Source organism: Pongo abelii, chromosome 1 (assembly GCF_028885655.2).
Source record: "Pongo abelii isolate AG06213 chromosome 1, NHGRI_mPonAbe1-v2.0_pri, whole genome shotgun sequence".
NCBI lineage: Eukaryota > Metazoa > Chordata > Mammalia > Primates > Hominidae > Pongo > Pongo abelii.
The window spans coordinates 201,490,610-201,509,281 of record NC_071985.2 but is presented as its reverse complement, the minus strand read 5'-3'; the positions used below and the strand labels follow the sequence as shown (position 1 = coordinate 201,509,281).

The window sequence follows — 18,672 nt, the reverse complement described above, 5'->3', positions numbered from 1 at the left end:
GAATGGTCCCACTCTGGTAGCTTCTATCAGCTTTGGGAGAGAGCCAAAGCCCCCTTGTCTAGCTCTCACTTTCCTTCCAGCTATACTAGGCCAGCTATTTGTTCTGCCATTTTCTCTTGAAGGATTGGAAAGTCAGCCTTTGATATGCTTCTGGTTTCCTCTGGCCTATTTCTAGGTTGATTTATACTCAGCTTCCTGAGAGGCTAGGGACCTCTGATACTGTACTCTTCCCTAATGCCTTCTGGTTATTTATCCTAACAAAGGAACAAGGGGAAGGACTGAGTTTAGGGAGAGAATAGAGCTTATCTGCATTTTAACTGTGCCTAGGGCATTCTAGTGAGCTTGGATTCATAATGGAAAGGGATTCCTTAAAGTCAGTTGATTTATACTTGGCAAGCTATTTAATCTCTGAGCCTGTTTCTGTCTTCATTGTTGATTACTGTAAATAACAGCTAATAATTTACTGATTTCTTAGTATGTGCCAGGAAAATGAGAAAAACTGAGACTCAAGGAGGATAAAAAATTTGCCTATGGTTAGAAAAAGACTTCATGGCCTATTCTTTTGACCTATTTGTACCTCTCACAGCCACAAGTGCTTTGAAATATTAAAGCATTATGTTTGCATGAGGGGTTCATCTAGGATGACAGATCATCTAGGTTTACCCAAGAGAGAGTTTCTGGGGTATGGGACTTTAAGTGCTAAAACTGGAAAAGTCACAGGCCAGCCTCGACGAGTTTGTCACCCTGTGTTTACATTGGATGCTCTGAGTCCAGGGCTGACAAGGGAGGAGTTTGGGTGGGGAATTAGGGAATCAGATGGCATCCTCATCATATATAAATGGAGGCACAGAACCTGAGTCACTGACTGAGGAGCCACTGTTAGGTTCGTAGACCACTATACCCTCAGTCTGCTAGGATTTCTACTCGGGAGCCACAGAATTTTATAGGAAAGCTTACAGGGCTGAAGCCAAACAGATCTGAATTCAAATCCCAGCTCATCATTTGCATATTTCCAGAGCTTGTTTTAATTTTTTTTTTTTTTTTTTTTTTTTTTTTTTTTTTTTTTTTTGCTTTTTGCTTTAAGAAGAGCTGTAGGGCCTGTTTACTCCATCAAAGTAGGATAAAAATTGCTACCTACTGGCTGGGTGCAGTGGCTCACACCTGTAATCCTAGCACTTTGGGAGGCTGAGGTAGGCAGATCACGAGGTCAGGAGATCGAGACCATCCTGGCTAACATGGTGAAACCCCGTCTCTACTAAAAATACAAAAAATTAGCCGGGTGTGGTGGTGGGCGCCCCTAGTCCCAGCTACTCGGGAGGCTGAGGCAGGAGAATGGCATGAACCCAGGAGGCGGAGCTTGCAGTGAGCCGAGATCGCGCCATTGCACTCCAGCCTGGACCACAAAGCGAGACTCCATCTCAAAAAAAAAAAAAAAAAAAAAAAAAAGAATTGCTACCTACTGAATGGGATCTGAGAAGCAAATGATGTGTTTGAAATGCCTGGCATGGGGTCTAGACACAATACTGCTCAACCCTTAAGTTTCCCTCCTCCTTTTTTCCCAGGCTTGTGGGTCTTATCCAGTCCTGTTACCTGTCACAGCCTTCGTCCTCCTCCTGTTACCACTTATGGCCCTTGGGATCTTCCTTTGAGAGCCTCGACTTGTTGGGCTTGGCCCACCCACCCAGCTGCCCTGTATGTCAGTCACCTCCCCTGTAAGCTGAGAAGGGATGACATCAGCCTTTCCGTCTTCCCCACTCCCAAGCCTCTAGGCTGTTTTGAGCCATAAATATTTTAACTGGGCCTTTCTCTGGCTGTTGCCAAGGTGATGGGCTCTCAGGGGACTGGGGTGGGAGTGTGGAGGTGGGGCTGGCAGCCTGGGGCCTGGCAGCAGAGCTGGCCCTGGAGGAGTGGGTATGAGGCCTGGCCAAGAGCCAATGCTTGCAGCTCGACAAGCAGGCTGTTGCTCTACCTACCTGCCTTCCCTTTCCTCGGCCCCTCAGAGCCACTCCTATTGCCTACAGGCCCACTTCTGCCCTTGGCTGCTGCTCTTCGACCTCAGATAAATTGTTCAGTGTCCCTAGGCTTTCATTTTAACATCCGTAACAAAAATCCAAGAAAGCAAAGGAGGTTTTGTAAAAATGCTGTAAGATGCGAGGCTAGTGAATCATGATTGGAGAAGCTAGGTCCCGCTGCCCTTTCTGATAGACCTAAAGGCTGAGGTCTTGATGTCATGTGGATGTCACCCTAAAGACAGCTCTTAGATATGCCCTCTCTCCCCTTCCTCCTTCCCCACGATGCACCCCCTGCTCTTTTTCCTAAATTTCCCAGGTCTAGCTAGATGACCTCGCCTGCCATGGGGTAGCCCAGGAAGGAGTTGGTCCTGGTGGCTTATGAGCAGAGTTGAGAGTCTCTTTTGCTTGAGATACAGACATTCAGGTCCCTAAACTAGATGTGGCCCTCATCCTTACCCACCTCAGCTCTTTCCTGGTGACCTTACATCTGGCTAGCTGCTAAATTCTAGGTTGTGGCAGCATGCCCCACCCCCTCTCCTTGGGATGGGTCTAAGAAGGCCCATAGAGGGGGCACTGGGATCCATTCCCTACCCTACCATTGAGAATCGCTGCAGTTGTATCCAGGATTCCACATCTTATGCCCAGCTTAATTTCTCTGTTGTACTTGGAGTTGAGATTCCTTTGTATCAGGCTCTCTCTGGTGGTTAAGATGGGCATTGCAGAAAAATAAGATGAATGAGAGTGAATTTCAGGCCACCCTGAGAGGTGGGGATAGCTTACACTAAGGAAAAGAATCTGTGTCTCCAACTCCTAATAACATCCGCTCCATTTGTCACACAGGATATCTCTCCCATGTGTTTGCTTCTCTCCATTAATCCTCACAACATAGTAATTTTCCTAATTGTACAGATGAAACAGGCTTAGAGAGTTGAAATCAAGTCCAAATTCTTTACTGTGTGTAACATTCAGGATAATCAAGTGATCCGAATTGAACCTATTTTTCCAACCTCATCTTCAGTTATTCTCAAGCCAAACTGGACTCACCCTTCTGGAACATAGCCTACTTGACAGTTCCCTCTATCTTAATTACCTTAAATACATTACCTGCCAAAATCTTATCTCTTTTTAAACTAAAGAAATATGATATTTTCTGGGTTTTCTATAGTTTACATATATTTGTAATAAATATAAGATGTGGGAAGACAAATGTCTGGATGAGAATGGGGGTGGGGGGATTGCCTGACAGGTGGGAGGTTGTGTGGGGAGACTAATGTATACCTGGAGTGAGAATGGCCCAGGAAACTGGAAGAACATGAAGACACCTGGATTCTCTGGTATTGAAAATCAGATGTAAGTATTCTTGCTGGCAAGAGAAGGTGAAAGCAAATCCCTGGTGGGCTGGGACCGGGCTGCAGGTGACATTTTTTTCAAAGCCTTCCATCTTACATTCACATTAGTTTGCTTTGTTTGAGATGAAGTTTTGCTCTTGTTGCCCAGGCTGGAGAGCAGTGGGATGATCTTGGCTCACCACAGCCTCTGCCTCCTGGGTTCAAGCGATTCTCCTGCCTCAAGCCTCCTGAGTAGCTAGGATTACAGGCATGCGCCACCATGCCCGGCTAATTTTGTATTTTTAGTAGAGACAGGGTTTCTCCATGTTGGTCAGGCTGTTCTCAAACTCCCGACCTCAGGTGATCCGCCCACCTCAGCCTCCCAAAGTGCTGGGATTACAGGTGTGAACCACCGCGCCTGGCTTGTTTTTGTTTTTGACACAGGGTCTCGCTCTGTTGCCCAGGCTGGAGTGCAGTGGCACAATCTCAGCTCACTGTAACCTCCACTTCCCAGGTTCAAGTGATTCTCATGCCTCAGCCTCCTGAGTAGCTGGGATTACGGGTGCAAAAAACCACACCTGCCTAATTTTTGTGTTTTTAGTAGAGGTGGGGTTTTGCCATGTTGGCCAGGCTGGTCTTGAACTCCTGGCCTCAGGTGATCTGCCCATCTTGGCCTCCCAAAGTGCTGAGATTACAGGCGTGAGCCATCATGCCCAGCCCACATTAGTCTGCTTTGTACTTCACAATATATCCATGTTTTAATAAAAATAGCTAATGCTTCAATAGCACTGAATGTATGCCAGGTTCTAGTCTAAATACTTTACATAGACTCTCAAACCCATAAGGCTTGAGGAAACTGAGACCCAAAAAGGTTAAGTAACTTGCTAATGTCATACACCCAGTAGGTGATGGGGCCAGGAAGTCTGGCTCCAGAGAACGTGTTCTTAATGACTGCGATTTGATGTTGAAAATTCTGCCTTACAGGCTGGGCGCAGTGGCTCACGTCTGTAATCCCAGCACTTTGGGAGGCCGAGGCGGGCAGATCACAAGGCCAGGAGATGGAGACTATCCTGGCTAACGCGGTGAAACCCCGTCTTTACTAAAAAATACAAAAAAATAGCCAGGCCTGGTGGCAGGCACCTGCTACAGTCCCAGCTACTCGGGAGGCTGAGGCAGGAGAATGGCACGAACCCAGGAGGCGGAGCTTGCAGTGAGCCGAGATTGCGCCACTGCACTCCAGCCTGGGCGACAGAGCGAGACTCCATCTCAAAAAAAAAAAAAAGAAAAGAAAATTCTGCCTTATATTTCCATTGAATAAAACTGACATTCCAGAAAGCTGCATTGTGTTTTATCCTGCGGATTCATCACTTCTGTGTACCACCAGAGGTCTGCATAGTCTGGTCTGAAAACTGCTGATTTAAGGCCTGGCGCGGTGGCTCATGCCTGTAATCCCAGCACTTTGGAAGGTCGAGGCAGGCGGATCACCTAAGGTTCAGGAGTTCGAGACCAGCCTGGCCAACATGGTGAAACCCCAACTCTACTAAAAATATGGAAATTAGGCATGATGGTGGGCACCTGTAATCCCAGCTACTCAGGAGACTGAGGCAAGATAATCGCCTGAACCCGGGAGGCAGAGGTTGCAGTGAGCCGAGATTGTGCCATTGCACTCCAGCCTGGGCAACAAGAGCAAAAGTCCATCTCAAAAAAAAAAAAAAAAAAACCTGCTGATTTATAGGACACATTTGGGCCAGGTGTGGTGGTTCCATTTTGTAAACCCAGTGATTTGGGAAGCCCAGGCAGGAGGATCATTTGGGCCCAGAAGTTGAAGACCAGCCGGGGTAACGTAGTGAGACCCTGTCTCTACAAAAAAAAAAAAAAAAAAAAATTTTTTTTTTCTTTTGAGATGGAGTCTTGCACTGTCGCCCAGGCTGGAGTGCAATGGTGCAATCTCAGCTCGCTGAAACCTCCACCTCCCAGCTTCAGGCAATTCTCCTGCCTCAGCCTCCCAAGTAGCTGGGATACAGGTGCACACCGCCATGCCGGGCTAATTTTTTTTTTTTTTTTTTTGTACTTTTAGTAGAGATGGGGTTTCACTATGATGGTCAGGCTGGTCTCGAACTTGTGATCTGCCCACAGCCTCCCAAAGTGCTAGGATTACAGGCCTGAGCCACTGCGCCTGGCCAATTTTTTTTTTTTTTTTTTTTTTAATTAGCCAGGCACAGTGGTGTGCACCTGTAGTCCTAACTATTTGGGAGGCTTACGTAGGAGGATAACTTGAGCCCAAGAGTTGGAGGCTGAAGTGAGCTATGATTGCACCACTACATTCCAGCCTGGGTGACAAAGTGAGGCTGTGTCTCTAAAAAACAGGACAGATTTGCCAACTTTTGGCCATGGTCCCAGAATAACATGACCAAAGAAGAGATCTCAGCTTCCAGTAACCCAGTGACAGGATTGGCTTAGAGCCAGTGGCATTTCCTCAAAAACTTAAGACTCCTGGAAGGGCCAATAGATAGCAAGTTTATCAGGAAATGAAGGCTCAGGGAGGGGAAGTAAGGGTTTCAAAGTTACAAAACAGCTGAGACGTGTGGCCACAGGTCTGGAAGACAAGGGCCTAGCCAAAATCCTGCCATCTTACTATTTTCTCCAGAGATTAGTAATGATTGTATGTGGGATATAAAAATATTTTTTACAAAAGAAAAGATAAATATTTTATCCAGGGAAACTGTAAGAGGCAGATTTGAAAAGAACAAAAACCCTAGGTGTTTCAGGTAGATTCTATGATAGAATTGTAGATTCTAGATTATTTCAGTTGCAGTTGTCAAACACCAGGCACAAACTGGCTTTCTGGAACAGAAAAAAATCCATAAAAGCTTCAGGTATGGTTGGATCCAGGATTCAATTGATGCCATTAATAAAGTGTTGAGTCAGGCACGGTGGCCCACACCTGTAATCCCAGCACTTTGGGAGGCTGAGGCAGGCGGATTGTGAGGTTGGGAGTTCAAGACCAGCCTAACCAATATGAGGAAACCCCATCTCTACTAAAAATACAAAAATTAGCCGGATGTGGTGGTGCCCGCCTGTAATCCCAGCTACTCAGGAGGCTGAGGGAGGAGAATTGCTTGGAGCTGGGAGACGGAGGTTGCAGTGAGCTGAGATCACGCCATTGCACTCTAGCCTAGGCAACAGAGCAACAGCGAGACTCCATCTCAAAAAAAGAAAAAAAAGTGTTTTGGCTGGGCGTGGTTGCTCACACCTGTAATCCCAGCATTTTGGGAGGCCAAGGCAGGAGGATCACATGAGTTCGAGATCAGTTTGGGCAACATAGACCCTGTCTCTCCAAAAAACAAAAACAAAAAAAACTTTTTTAATTAGCCGTGTATGGGCCAGGCACGGTGGCTCACGCCTGTAATCCCAGCACTTTGTGGGGCCAAGGCTGGCGGATCACCTGCGGTCAGGAGCTCAAAACCAGCCTGATCAACATGGAGCAACCCTGTCTCTACTAAAAATACAAAAATTAGCTGGGCATGGTGGTGCATGCCTGTAATCCCAGCTACTTGGGAGGCTGAGGCAGGAGAATTGCTTGAACCCAGGAGGCGGAGGCCTCAGTGAGCTGAGATCGTGCCATTGCACTCCAGCCTGGGCAACAAGAGTGAAACTCCATCTCAAAAAAAAAAAAAAAAAAAAAATAGCCGGGTGTGGTCGCATGCACCTGTAGTTCCAGAAACTCTAGGGGCTGAGGTGGAAAGATCACTTGAGCCCAAAAGGTAGAGGCTGCAGTGAGCCATAAACACACAATTGCACTCTAGCCTGGGTGACAGAGCAAGACCCTGTCTTGAAAAGAAAAAGAAAGAGGCCAGGCACAGTGGCTCACGCCTGTAATCCCAGCACTTTGGGAGGCCGAGGCAGGCAGATCATGAGGTCAGGAGATCGAGACCATCCTGGCTAACACAGTGAAACCCCGTCTCTACTACTAAACACAAAAAATTAGCCAGGCATGGTGGTGGGCGCCTGTAGTCCCAGCTACTCGGGAGGCTGAGGCAGAAGAATGGCGTGAACCCAGGAGGCGGAGCTTGCAGTGAGCAAGATCGCACCACTGCACTCCAACCTGGGTGATGGAGCAAGACTCCATCTCAAAAAAAGAAAAAAAGAAATGTCTACTGATCTCTTGACCTTTTTTTTTCCTTTTGAGACAAGGTCTCTGTTGTCGAGGCCAGAGTGCAGCCTCAAACTCCTGGGCTCAAGGAATCTTCCAGCCTCAGCCTCCTGAATAGCTGAAACTACAGGCATGCACCACCATGCCCAGCTAATTTTTAAAATTTTTTGTAGAGATGGATCTTGAATTCCTGGGCTCAAGTGATCCTCCTGCCTCTACCTCCCAAAGCACTGGGATTATGGGCATGAGCCACTGCAGCCAGGCATTTCTTGATTCTTCTGTGTTTCCTTCATTGTCAGCTAAATAATTCTCAAAAGATGGCAAGATGGCCACCAAGACCTCCAAGTTTATAACTTACTTGCTCAGCCAGCCCAGAGGGGAATAAAAATTTCCTTCCCAATAGTTCTAACAAAGATCCTAGGATTGCACCTCATTTGGGCCGACAGGTCACTAATCCCCTCCTACTCCCCAACAACCCCAACCAGTCACTACCCTTAGGAGGCAGGAATATTGGAATGCTTTGATTTGCCAAGCCTGTGTCTTCTGCCCACAAAGGAACTGCAAAGTAAGGCAACCCCACCAAACCACACAGACTGAGAGTCAGAGGAAGAGTAGTTCCCCAAGGGAAAAATCAGTGTTCTTATGAGAAGGAGGAAGAATAGATGCTGAGCAGGCAAATTCAGTAGAGTCCACCACTACAAGGTGGGCTGGAGCCACAGGTGATAGGTGGGTCACATTCATGGCAGTCCATACAAGTGGACTTACCTCCCCCGCTTTTTTTGAGACGGGGTCTCACTCTGTCACCCAGGATGAATGCAGTGGTACCATCGTTTCACTGTCATCTCAAACTCCTGGGCTCAAGTGATTTCTCTCCCTTCAGCCTCCCGAGTAGCTAGGACTACAGGCACGCACCCACCATGTCCGGCTAAGTTTTAAATTTTTTGTAGAGACAGGGTTCCCCTGTGTTGCCCATGCTGGTCTCAAATTCCTGGACTCAAGTGATCCTCCCACCTCAGTCTCCCAAAGTGTTGAGAAAGTGTTGAGATTACAGGCATGAGCCACTGCACCCAGCCTCTAACAGAATTTCTTTTTTTTCTTTTTTTCTCTATAAGTATTTCTATGGCTGGAAAAAAGAACTCCCAGTCCTGCTTTCTTCTTTGTTTGTTGAGCCAGGGATAGTCATTTTCCATCCCTGGGCTACTTTTCCCCTTGAAGGGAAGGACTGACTTGGTGTAAAATCTGTCATAATTGGCCGGGCGCGGTGGCTCAAGCCTGTAATTCCAGCACTTTGGGAGGCCGAGGCGGGTGGATTACGAGGTCAGAAGATAGAGATCATCCTGGCTAACACGGTGAAACCCCTTCTGTACTAAAAGTACAAAAAAATTAGCCGGATGTGGTGGCGGGCGCCTGTAGTCCCAGCTACTCAGGAGGCTGAGGCAGGAGAATGGCGTGAATCCGGGAGGCGGAGCTTGCAGTGAGCCGAGATCGCGCCACTGCACTCCAGCCTGGGCGACAGAGTGAGACTCCGTCTAAAAAAAAAAAATCTGTCATAATTTAAAAATATACATCTGTTGAATTGGACTCCATATTTCCATTAGTGCAGGCTACATACCTTGGAGTCATCCGTATCTCTTCCTCACACACTCCTATCCATTTTGTCAACGGGTCCTGTTTTGTTTTTGTTTTAATTTTTTTTTTAAATGGGGTCTTGCTACATTGCCCAGGCTGGAGTGCAGTGGCACTATCACGGCTCGCTGCAGCCTCAGTTTCTCGGGCTCAAGTGATCCTCGTAACTCAGCCTCCCAAGTAGCTGGGACTACAGGCGCATGCCACCACAGCTTGCTCATTAAAAATTTTTTTTTTGTAGAGACAGGGTCTCACTTTGTTGCCCAGGCTGGTCTCAAACTCCTGGGCTCAAGCAATCTTTCCACCTCAGCCTCCCAAAGTGCTGGGATTACAGGCATCAGCCAACATAGTCAGCCCAACAGATCCTGTAGACTTTACCTTCAAATCCAGAATTCAACCATGTCTCACCATCTCACCCAACCTGGTGCAAACGATCAACATCTCTTGCTAAGATCATTGCCACAGCCTCCTGCCTGGTCTCCCTGCTTCCACCCTGGTGCCCCTGCAGTCTATTCTCACCATACAGCTGGAATAGTTCTTTTAAATAGAAGTTCAAACCCTAAAATAGCTCTGCATCTCATTCAAAGTAAAAGCCACACAGCCCGACATGATCTATCCCTTCTAATGTCCTACTCTTATATCTATACCTATGTCACACTGGCCTCCTTGTTATTTCTTAAACACACCCTCTTGGCTGGGCGCAGTGTCTCAGGCCTGTAATCCCAGCACTTTGGGAGACTGAGACTGGCAGGTCACTTGAGGTCAGGAGTTCAAGATCAGCTTGGCCAACAAGGTAAAACCCCGTCTCTACTAAAAAGTACAAAAATTAGCCGGTCGTGGTGGCACGTGCCTGTAATCCCAGCACTTTGGGAGGCCAAGGCAGGCGGATCATGAGGTCAGGAGATTGAGACCATTTTGGCTAACATGGTGAAACCCCATCTCTACTAAAAATACAAAAAATCAGCAGAGTGTGGTGGCACACACCTGTAGTCCCAGCTACTCGGGAGGGTGATACAAGAGAATTGCTTGAAACTGGGAGGTGGAGGTTGCAGTGACCCAAGATCACACCACTGCACTCCACCCTGGGGACAGAGTGAGACTCCGTCTCAAAAAAACAAACAAAAAAACAAAAATTAGACCAGGCGCGGTGGTGCACACCTGTAATCCCAGCATTTTGGGAGGTCAAGATGGGTGGATCATTTGAGGTCAGGAGTTTGAGACCAGCCTGGGCAACATGGTGAAACCCCGCCTCTCCTAAAAATAGAAAAATTAGCCGGGCATGGTGGCGGGTGCCTGTAATCCCAGCTACTTGGGAGGCTGAGACAGGAGAATCACTTGAACCCAGGAAGCGGAGGTTGCAGTGAGCCGAGATCATGCCACTGCACTCCAGCCTGGGCAACTGAAAGGGAGACTCCAGTCTCAAAAAAACAAAACAAAAACAAAAATTAGCCGGGCGTGGTGGTGCGCGCCTGTAATTTCAGCTTGTTGCGAGGCTGAGGCAGGAGAATCGCTTGGACCCAGCAGGTGGAGGTTGCAGCGAGCCGAGATTGAGCCACTGCTCTCCAGCCTGGGCAACAGAGACTCCATCCCCCAAAAAAACAAAATAATAAAATAAATACACCCGCCTGCCTGAGGGACCTTGCACTAACTATTCCCTCTGCCTGAAATGCCCCCTTTCTCCAGAAATCTGCACCACTGACTCACTCATTTCCTTCATGTGTTTACTCAAGTCAACTCTGAAGCCTACTCTGCCTGCCCTATTTAAAACTGCAACCCCATCCCCCTTTCCTGTTTTTCCTTCACACCAATCATTCCCTTCTAACATACTACAGAATTTACTAATTTTCTTCATGTCTATCTCCTCCCACTTGACTGTAAGCTCTATGACTATTAATGAAATATCACTAATTCAATTAATTGAATACTGCTATTAAGTGCCAACCACTGTGCTAAGCAATGGAGCTACAAGATGACTAAAACTGCTTGTAGGTCTTGTGAGGGAAGAAATCCTAATGACAATAAATATAGCTCATTTAGTGAATGCTTCTCCAAACATCATGATGGCTAATACTAAAACAGACTCAGTTCTGCATGCTCTATCTCATTTAACCCTCACCGAAACCTACACGGTGACTATCAGCAGCCTCATCGTAAAGCATAAAAAACAAGATTGCAAGGCTGGGAAATGGCAGAGTCAGGATCTGAACCGCGGTGTTGACAATGAGAACGGTGCGTAACGTCAAATGTGAGAAATATTTAGGACTTAGGCTCACAAAGACTAAGGCAAAGATCGGATGTGGGGGCCGAGGGAGGGAGGAAATGACTCCTGGGTTTTGACTGGGGTGGACTAAAGAGCAGTGAGGCCTAAGAGGATGAAGCGCAACGTGGGGCTGGGCTGGAGGTGCCCGCGGACCGCTCAGGGATATGGTCCACCCCCAGGCGAGCGGAGAGGCCGCTCCGCACCCTCCCCCGCTCGCCGCCGCCCCGGTCCAGGAGATGCTGGGAGAAGACACGCACGGGAAGAGCAGGAGGTGGGTTCCGTTCCCCTCCCTCTTGAGTCTCTTCAGCAGCAGCTGCAGGAAGGGCGTGGGGGACCCAGAGACAAAGAGCGCGCAGGCACCGCCTCCGTCCGGGCGGCCCCTTTAAGAAGCGCGCGCCAGCTTCCAGCCCGCCTTGTATGCAAATGTAGCGGCGCGGCGGGAGCGCGCGGCTGATACCCGGGACTGGGCTGCGGCGGTTAGTCCTCTCCCGGCCGCCGTCGCCTCCGACATATTGCCCGCAGGAGCTGCGGCGGCGAAGCGGAGAGCACCGGGGGGAGGAGATGGGTGAGCAGAGCGGCTCAGGCTCGGCCTGGCAACGAGCGGGCGTGCGGGTTAGGATGGCCAGGCTGCTAATTGCTGCCCCACGCGGACAGGAGCCCGGTGACGGGAGGGGGAAGGGATGCGAGCGCAGACGGGATCCCGCCCCCTCCTGTCGTTTTGCGGGGTGGGGCCTCTGTTGTGGGGGCGGGACATTGGTGGTGGGCGGGGCTTCTAAGACGATGCCCTGTGGGGGCTTGGGCTTTGGTGAGGACCCGCTCGTCGGGGCTAGAAAGGGGGGCGGGACTTACCAGTGGGCGTGGCTTCAGCGCTAAGGGCGGAGATTCTGGGCAGGGGGCGCTAGCGCAGTCGGCGTTTCTGAGCTGGAGGGGCTTACACTGGGGGCGGTGGGCCGGGGAGACTTCCGACTGAGGGAGCCCGTTCTGGAGTGGGGCGTCTGGGCTGAGAGGGCTTTTATTGGCTTGTGGGCGGGGTTTCTGGGCTGACAGTTGTGTGTAGGCGGAGCTTCTGGGCTGAGGGGCTTTATGTGGGTGCAGAGCTTCTAAAGAGAGGAGAGTGGGTGTGGGCAGAGCTTCTGGACTGGACTAAGGGTGTTTGTGTGGGATTTTCTAAGCCAAGTATAACAGCGTATGAACAGAGCTTCTGGTCTGGGGGTTTATGGAGGGCAGAGCTCTTCGCCAGGTACTTTTTAGAGACTTGTGGAGGTTTATAATTTTGGGCATACATCCAAGCCCAAAATTGGCTCCGAAGTGTGGGAAACGCTTCCGAGCTGAGATGCTACGCTGTGGGGTGTATGTGAATGGAGGCTACTGTGTTACTGTGAAGAGAGATGAACAGGTTATAACTTTTAAAAAATATGTATATGTGTATATATATTTTTTAATAGAGACCGGGTTTCGCCATGTTGCCCAGGCTGGTCTCCAACTCCTGGCCTCAAGCGATCCTCCCGCCTCGGCCTCCCAAAGTGCTGAGATTACAGTCGTGAGCCACCACACCCAGTCAGGTTGTGACTTTTTTAGGTGCTTAGGAGCTTTGTGCAGAACTTTTGTGCAAAGTGGTGCATGGGAGCTTGGGCTAGACTGCTCAGCCTAGTAGGTCCAATTTTTCGGTCCACAGCCACAGGATTCTCCCAGCCATATCCTTGACCCTTTATTTAGGCCCTGGGTCCTGCCTATGAGATCCCAGAATGCCCTTTGAGCTGAATCATGGGGCCCTGGATGATAAAGCTGTCCCAAAGGTACCCAGAGTTATAGGCCTTCAGAAACTTATGTCTGAATGGGGCCCAATGTGTACCAGAGTTGAGAGCACACGACCCAGCCACGATACTGTGACATAGTGTAAGCTGAGTTTCCTAATGTGTGAAAAACCTACCTTGCTGGGTTCATTCACTCATCAACATATACTTGCTGGGCACTGAGGTAGGGGATATAGCAGTGAAAAAGACAGATAAGGTAACTGACCTCATTGACCTTTCATTGTAATAGGACAGACAAGCAATAAGCATATTAACAAATGCATAAGATAATTTCAGAGAGTGAATTGTGGTGGAAAAAAAGAATAGAAATTGCAGAGAGAGTGATGGGGAGAGTTTTGAAGTATCAAAACTTCAGAAATGGCACTCAGGGAAAAGCTTTCCAGATAGGATATAATAAGTGCTAGAGGTAGCAATGAGCTTGGCTTGCTGAGGAAAGAAAGATCAAGATGTTTAGAGCATGGGGCGGGTGGTAGAGGGTGGGTGTGAGGTAGAGAATGATTGGGGATGAAGCTGAAGATGTAAGAAGGGGCCAGATCATAGGTCTCACTGAGGATTAACTGATAAAGTGAGATACTAGGTGACTGGCAGCTGGTATCATTGCTGTTATCCTTGATATATGCCCCCTGGCTTGAGGCTCTATTTTATGTTGAGCCCCACAGGAGGACGAAGAGGTCCCAACAGGACATCTTACTGTCGAAATCCGCTCTGTGAGCCAGGATCCTCGGGGGGCTCTGGTGGAAGCCACACTTCCAGCGCATCGGTGACCAGTGTTCGTTCCCGCACCAGGTAAACCACCTCTCTGTCTCACCCCTCACTGTGGCCTCACAGGGACAGTGTGGACAGGGCTCTCTGACTGGATTCTAAGATGTGAAATCCTAGATGCCAGTGGGGGCTTAGAGGGGAGTAAGCAGCAGAAAAGACCCAGAGGGAGCTCAGTTGAGGGATCACTTGGACAGATGCAGTGGAACATGGTAGAATAAATCCAAAGGCCTGGATTCTAATTACAGTTCTGCTCCAGATTTGCTGATGGCTTGGACAAGTTGCCTTCCTTCTCTGGGCCTCCTTTTCCTCATCTGTAGGATGGACCTAATAATTCTTTCTCTCCTAGGGGGTGTTGGAAGACCTGAATAAGATTAGGGATAGGAAAAGGCTTTGTCGGGTTCCTTTGTCTGACAAGCAGGATTAGGAAGACCCCGTCCTTGCTATGAGCTGCTTTTCTGATCTTATCCCACAATCCTTTGCCTCAGAAGCCCTTCCTGGTAGGATTCTCAGGTCAGCTGCTGATGTTGTTCCCTCCCCATTGTCAGGAGCAGTTCTGGAACAGGCCTCTCCAGCCCTCCTCTGGCCACCCAAACTGTTGTGCCTCTACAGCACTGCAAGATCCCCGAGCTGCCAGTCCAGGCCAGCATTCTGTTTGAGTTGCAGCTCTTCTTCTGCCAGCTCATAGCACTCTTCGTTCACTACATCAACATCTACAAGACAGTGTGGTGGTATCCACCTTCCCACCCACCCTCCCACACCTCCCTGGTAGGTACCCAACAAGGGTGTGTGTGTGTGTGCATGCATGTGTGTGTGTGTGTGTGTGTTTCTTTTGGTTTCAGTTTAGCATATCCTACTAAGCACCACTGTGCACTTGGCTCCATGCTGAACATGGAGGGTGCTGAAGGAACAGGAAACTGATGATTCACTGAATACTCCTTGTGTGTTTAGTAGCACATTGGGCACTGTAAGTGTATGGGAGATGAATCTGACAAAGATTTTGCCTAAAGGAGCTCAGAGTCTTTTTTCTTTTTTCTTTTTTTTTTTGAGACGGAATTTCACGTTGTTGCTCAGGCTGGAGTGGAACGGTGCAATCTTAGCTCACTGCAACCTCCGCCTTCCAGTTTCAAGCGATTCTCCTGCCTCAGTCTCCCGAGTAGCTGGGATTACAGGCATGTGCTGCCATGTCCGGCTAATTTTGTATTTTTAGTGGAGACAGGGTTTCACCATGTTGGTCAGGCTAGTCTCGAACTCCTGACCTCAAGTGATCCACCCGCCTCAGCCTCCCAAAGTGCTGGGATTATAGGCGTGAGCCACCGCGCCCGGCCAGGAGCTGAGAGTCTTAATCCAGTAGTGGAGATGAACCACAGGCATACATGAGTGCTTCAAGGGGAGGAAAGACTTCAGTGCAGAAACAGTATAGGGACAGGGGCATGTGTGAGCAGAGCAAGAGGGCTCACATACCACTCTCTTATCCCAGGGACTGTCACACTTCCCTTCTCGGGGTCCTGTCCTACTCCTCTAGGTAATTTCCTGGCCTGACTCAGCTGGAGGCCGATGAAGGTCAGAGAATGAGGACAGTCTCTGTGGAAAGAAATGGGCAGGGGGAGGTGGGTATGAAAAAAGCCTGCGTATGGGCAAGGGGCCCACATGACCCCCAGGCCTCTGCCCCCTGACAGAACTTCCATCTGATCGACTTCAACTTGCTGATGGTGACCACCATTGTTCTGGGCCGCCGCTTCATTGGGTCCATCGTGAAGGAGGTGATTGGGTCCTAGAGGCTGGCCAGGGACTTTGGGATTCCCCTTTTCCCCTGGGGATGCCAAGGAAACATGCCCAGCCCTTCAGCCTTAGGGTATTTCCTTGGGGCTCCCTTTGGACTTGGTTGAAGAACATTAGTTACATCCCATCTTGGAGTTTACTGGGCATCAAAGAGAAGGATTTACCTTGCCAGGTTCTGCCCAGCCTGCTGTGCCACCTCTCCCTGGGTGGGATCACAGGTCATGCTGGGTGGGATTTGGGCACAGCCCCTTCGGCCTCCATCCAAGGCCCCATCCCGTCCTATCTTGCCCTGACCCAGGCTTCTCAGAGGGGGAAGGTCTCCCTCTTTCGCTCCATCCTGCTGTTCCTCACTCGCTTCACCGTTCTCACGGCAACAGGCTGGAGTCTGTGCCGATCCCTCATCCACCTCTTCAGGACCTACTCCTTCCTGAACCTCCTGTTCCTCTGCTATCCGTGAGTACCCCTCACTTCACCCCTCACTGCCCAGCACCTGGCCCCTGACCTCTGCCCTGTCCGTAGCTGGCTCACCAGGCCTCCATATCTGGAAGATCGGAGGCGGGCAGCAACATCCTCTCACACTGTCTGATGACACTCACTGAGGTCAGGATAATTAGCCTTTTCTTGCAGAAGAAACTGAGGCGGCATAATTTACCCAGCTCTCACTATGGGGGAGGTCAGAATGGGACTCAGATTTGCATATATATCCCGAAGGAACATTCCCAAGAGGGAATGCATGGGCTTTGTCTCCCTCGCTCTTCCTTTCCCCTCCCTCTGGTTCTTTCCCTTTCTCTGTGTCTCTCTGTGTATCTCAGTGTTTGTGTAATCTCTTGGTATCTCCCTGAGTCTGTGTGCCAGCAAACAGCTGCATGGTTGCATGTCTCTGTGTGGGTGTCTATGCATGAAGCGTGTGGGTGTCTATGCATGAAGCATGTGTGTGCGCCTGCATATGCATGTGTGTATGCCTTTATGCCTGTTTTTGCTCTCTTTCTCCATCTCACCAGACCCTAGATTGTTGAGGATGGAGAGACTATTTTGGGGATGTGCCCAGGACTGCCCATTTCTGGCCTTGCATCAGGGAGAACTTTGGTGAGGTGTTGGATCTGGCTGCTTCTGGGGCAGGCTCCTGGCTGCCTGAGCATTAACAGTCATTTCCCAACCCCTAGGTTTTCTGGTTCACAAAATTCCCCAAGCTGGGTCAATCCTGGTCTCTGGGAAGCTTCAGAGCTGGCACCTCCCCCTTTCTACCCTGCATGTCCAAAAAGGCGCTGGCATGGGAGCCCGGTCACACTTCCTTCACTTATGTCTACTTTTTAATTATAAGAGTGACATGTGGCCAGGCGCAGTAGCACACACCTGTAATCCCAGCACTTTGGGAGGCCAAGACAGGCAGATTGCTTGAGTCCAGGGGTTTGAGACCAGCCTAGGCAACATGGCAAAACCCTGTCTACTAAAAACATAAAAAACTAGCCAGGTGTGGTGAGGCACGCCTATAGTCCCAGCTACTCAGGAAGCTGAGGTGGGAGAATCAGCTGAGCTCAGGAGGTCGAGGCTGCAGTGAGCCGAAATTGTGCCACTGTACTCTAGCTTAAGCAACTGGAGTGAGGTCCTGTCTCAAAAAAAAAAAAGTGACACGTGTGTCTTATAAAAACATTAAACTTTACAGAAGCTTTTAACATGGAAAAAGAAAGTCCCACATAGTCTTATTCCCCCAGAAATCCATTACTGGCAGCGTATTTTCCCAAAATATTTTCTGTGCAAGTACACACACATGCAATTTTTTTGTTTGTTTGTTCTTGAGACAGTCTTATGTCACCCGGGCTGGAGTGCAATGGCACGATCTCGGCTCACTGCAACCTCTGCCTCCTGGGTTCAAGCAATTTTCCTGCCTCAGCCTCCCAAGTAACTGGGATTACAGGTGCCCACCACCACGCCTGGCTACTTTTTGTATTTTTAGTAGAGATGGGGTTTCACCATGTTGGCCAGGCTGGTCTCAAACTCCTGGCCTCAACTGATCTGCCTGCCTCGTCCTCCCAAAGTGCTGATTACAGATATGAGCCACCGTGCTCGGCCACATGCAGTTTTTTAAAAAACAAAAATGGTATTATGCTATGCATGATGTACAATTTACCACACTTTTCACTTAATCATATAACAGATATTTTTCTATGCCAATACATGTGGGTCTGTCTCATTATTTTATTTTATTTTAGAGATGAGGGTCTTGCTGTATTGCCCAGGCTGGAGTGCAGTGGCTATTCACAGGTCTGTTCCCACTACTGATCAACACAGGAGTTTTGACCTGTTCTATTTCTTTTTTTTTTTTTAGACGGAGTCTTGCTCTGTCGTCCAGGCTGGAGTGCAGTGGCACAATCTTGGCTCACTGCAAGCTCCGCCTCCCAGGTTCACACCATTCTCCTGCCTCAGCCTCCTGAGTAGCTGGGACTACAGGCGCCCGCCACCACGCCCAGCTAATTTTTTGTATTTTTAGTAGAGACAGGGTTTCACTGTGTTAGCCAGGATGGTCTTGATCTCCTGACCTCATGATCTGCCCGCCTCGGCCTCCCAAAGTGCTGGGATTACAGGCATGAGCCACTGCGCCCGGCCAACCTGTTCTATTTCTAACCTGGACCAGTTCATTCCCTCCTTAGGCAATTATGTGGTCCCCCACTCCCAGGAGGTCACCATATGGATGCTGAACTTTTATGCAGGCACCTCATCGGCATAGCACATTATAGCCTAGAATTCCTCGGCTCAAGCGATCCTCCCACCTCAGCCTCCTGAGTAGCTGGGACTATGGGCATGCGCCATCATGACCAGCTGCCTCATTTTTTTAATGGCCTCACAGTATTCTATGTTATAGAATTTTCACAATTTATTTGTCTTCTATTGGCAAACTTTTTTTTTTTTTTTTTCTCTGAGACGGAGTCTTGCTCTGTTG

General features: G+C 49.1%; 1 protein-coding gene across 11 annotated transcripts in view; it reads left to right on the top strand.

Moving 5' to 3' along the window:
* The first annotated feature begins 11,794 nt into the window (after nucleotides 1–11,794).
* Nucleotides 11,795–18,672, top strand: part of TMEM39B (transmembrane protein 39B) — a 29,996-nt gene continuing 23,118 nt past the window's right edge. For 3 of the 11 annotated variants that reach the window (XM_063713610.1, XM_054555664.2, XM_054555661.2), the window contains exons 1-5: nucleotides 11,801–11,944; nucleotides 13,853–13,979; nucleotides 14,501–14,720; nucleotides 15,632–15,715; nucleotides 16,033–16,187. In XM_063713610.1, coding sequence (XP_063569680.1) covers nucleotides 11,941–11,944; nucleotides 13,853–13,979; nucleotides 14,501–14,720; nucleotides 15,632–15,715; nucleotides 16,033–16,187 — 590 coding nt within the window. In that variant the 5' untranslated portion in view covers nucleotides 11,801–11,940. Of the gene's footprint in view, nucleotides 11,945–12,136; nucleotides 12,185–13,852; nucleotides 13,980–14,500; nucleotides 14,721–15,631; nucleotides 15,716–16,032; nucleotides 16,188–18,672 lie in introns of those variants that run through there. The other 8 variants (XM_063713603.1, XM_063713608.1, XM_024248885.3 and 5 more) reach the window with 7 other exon arrangements.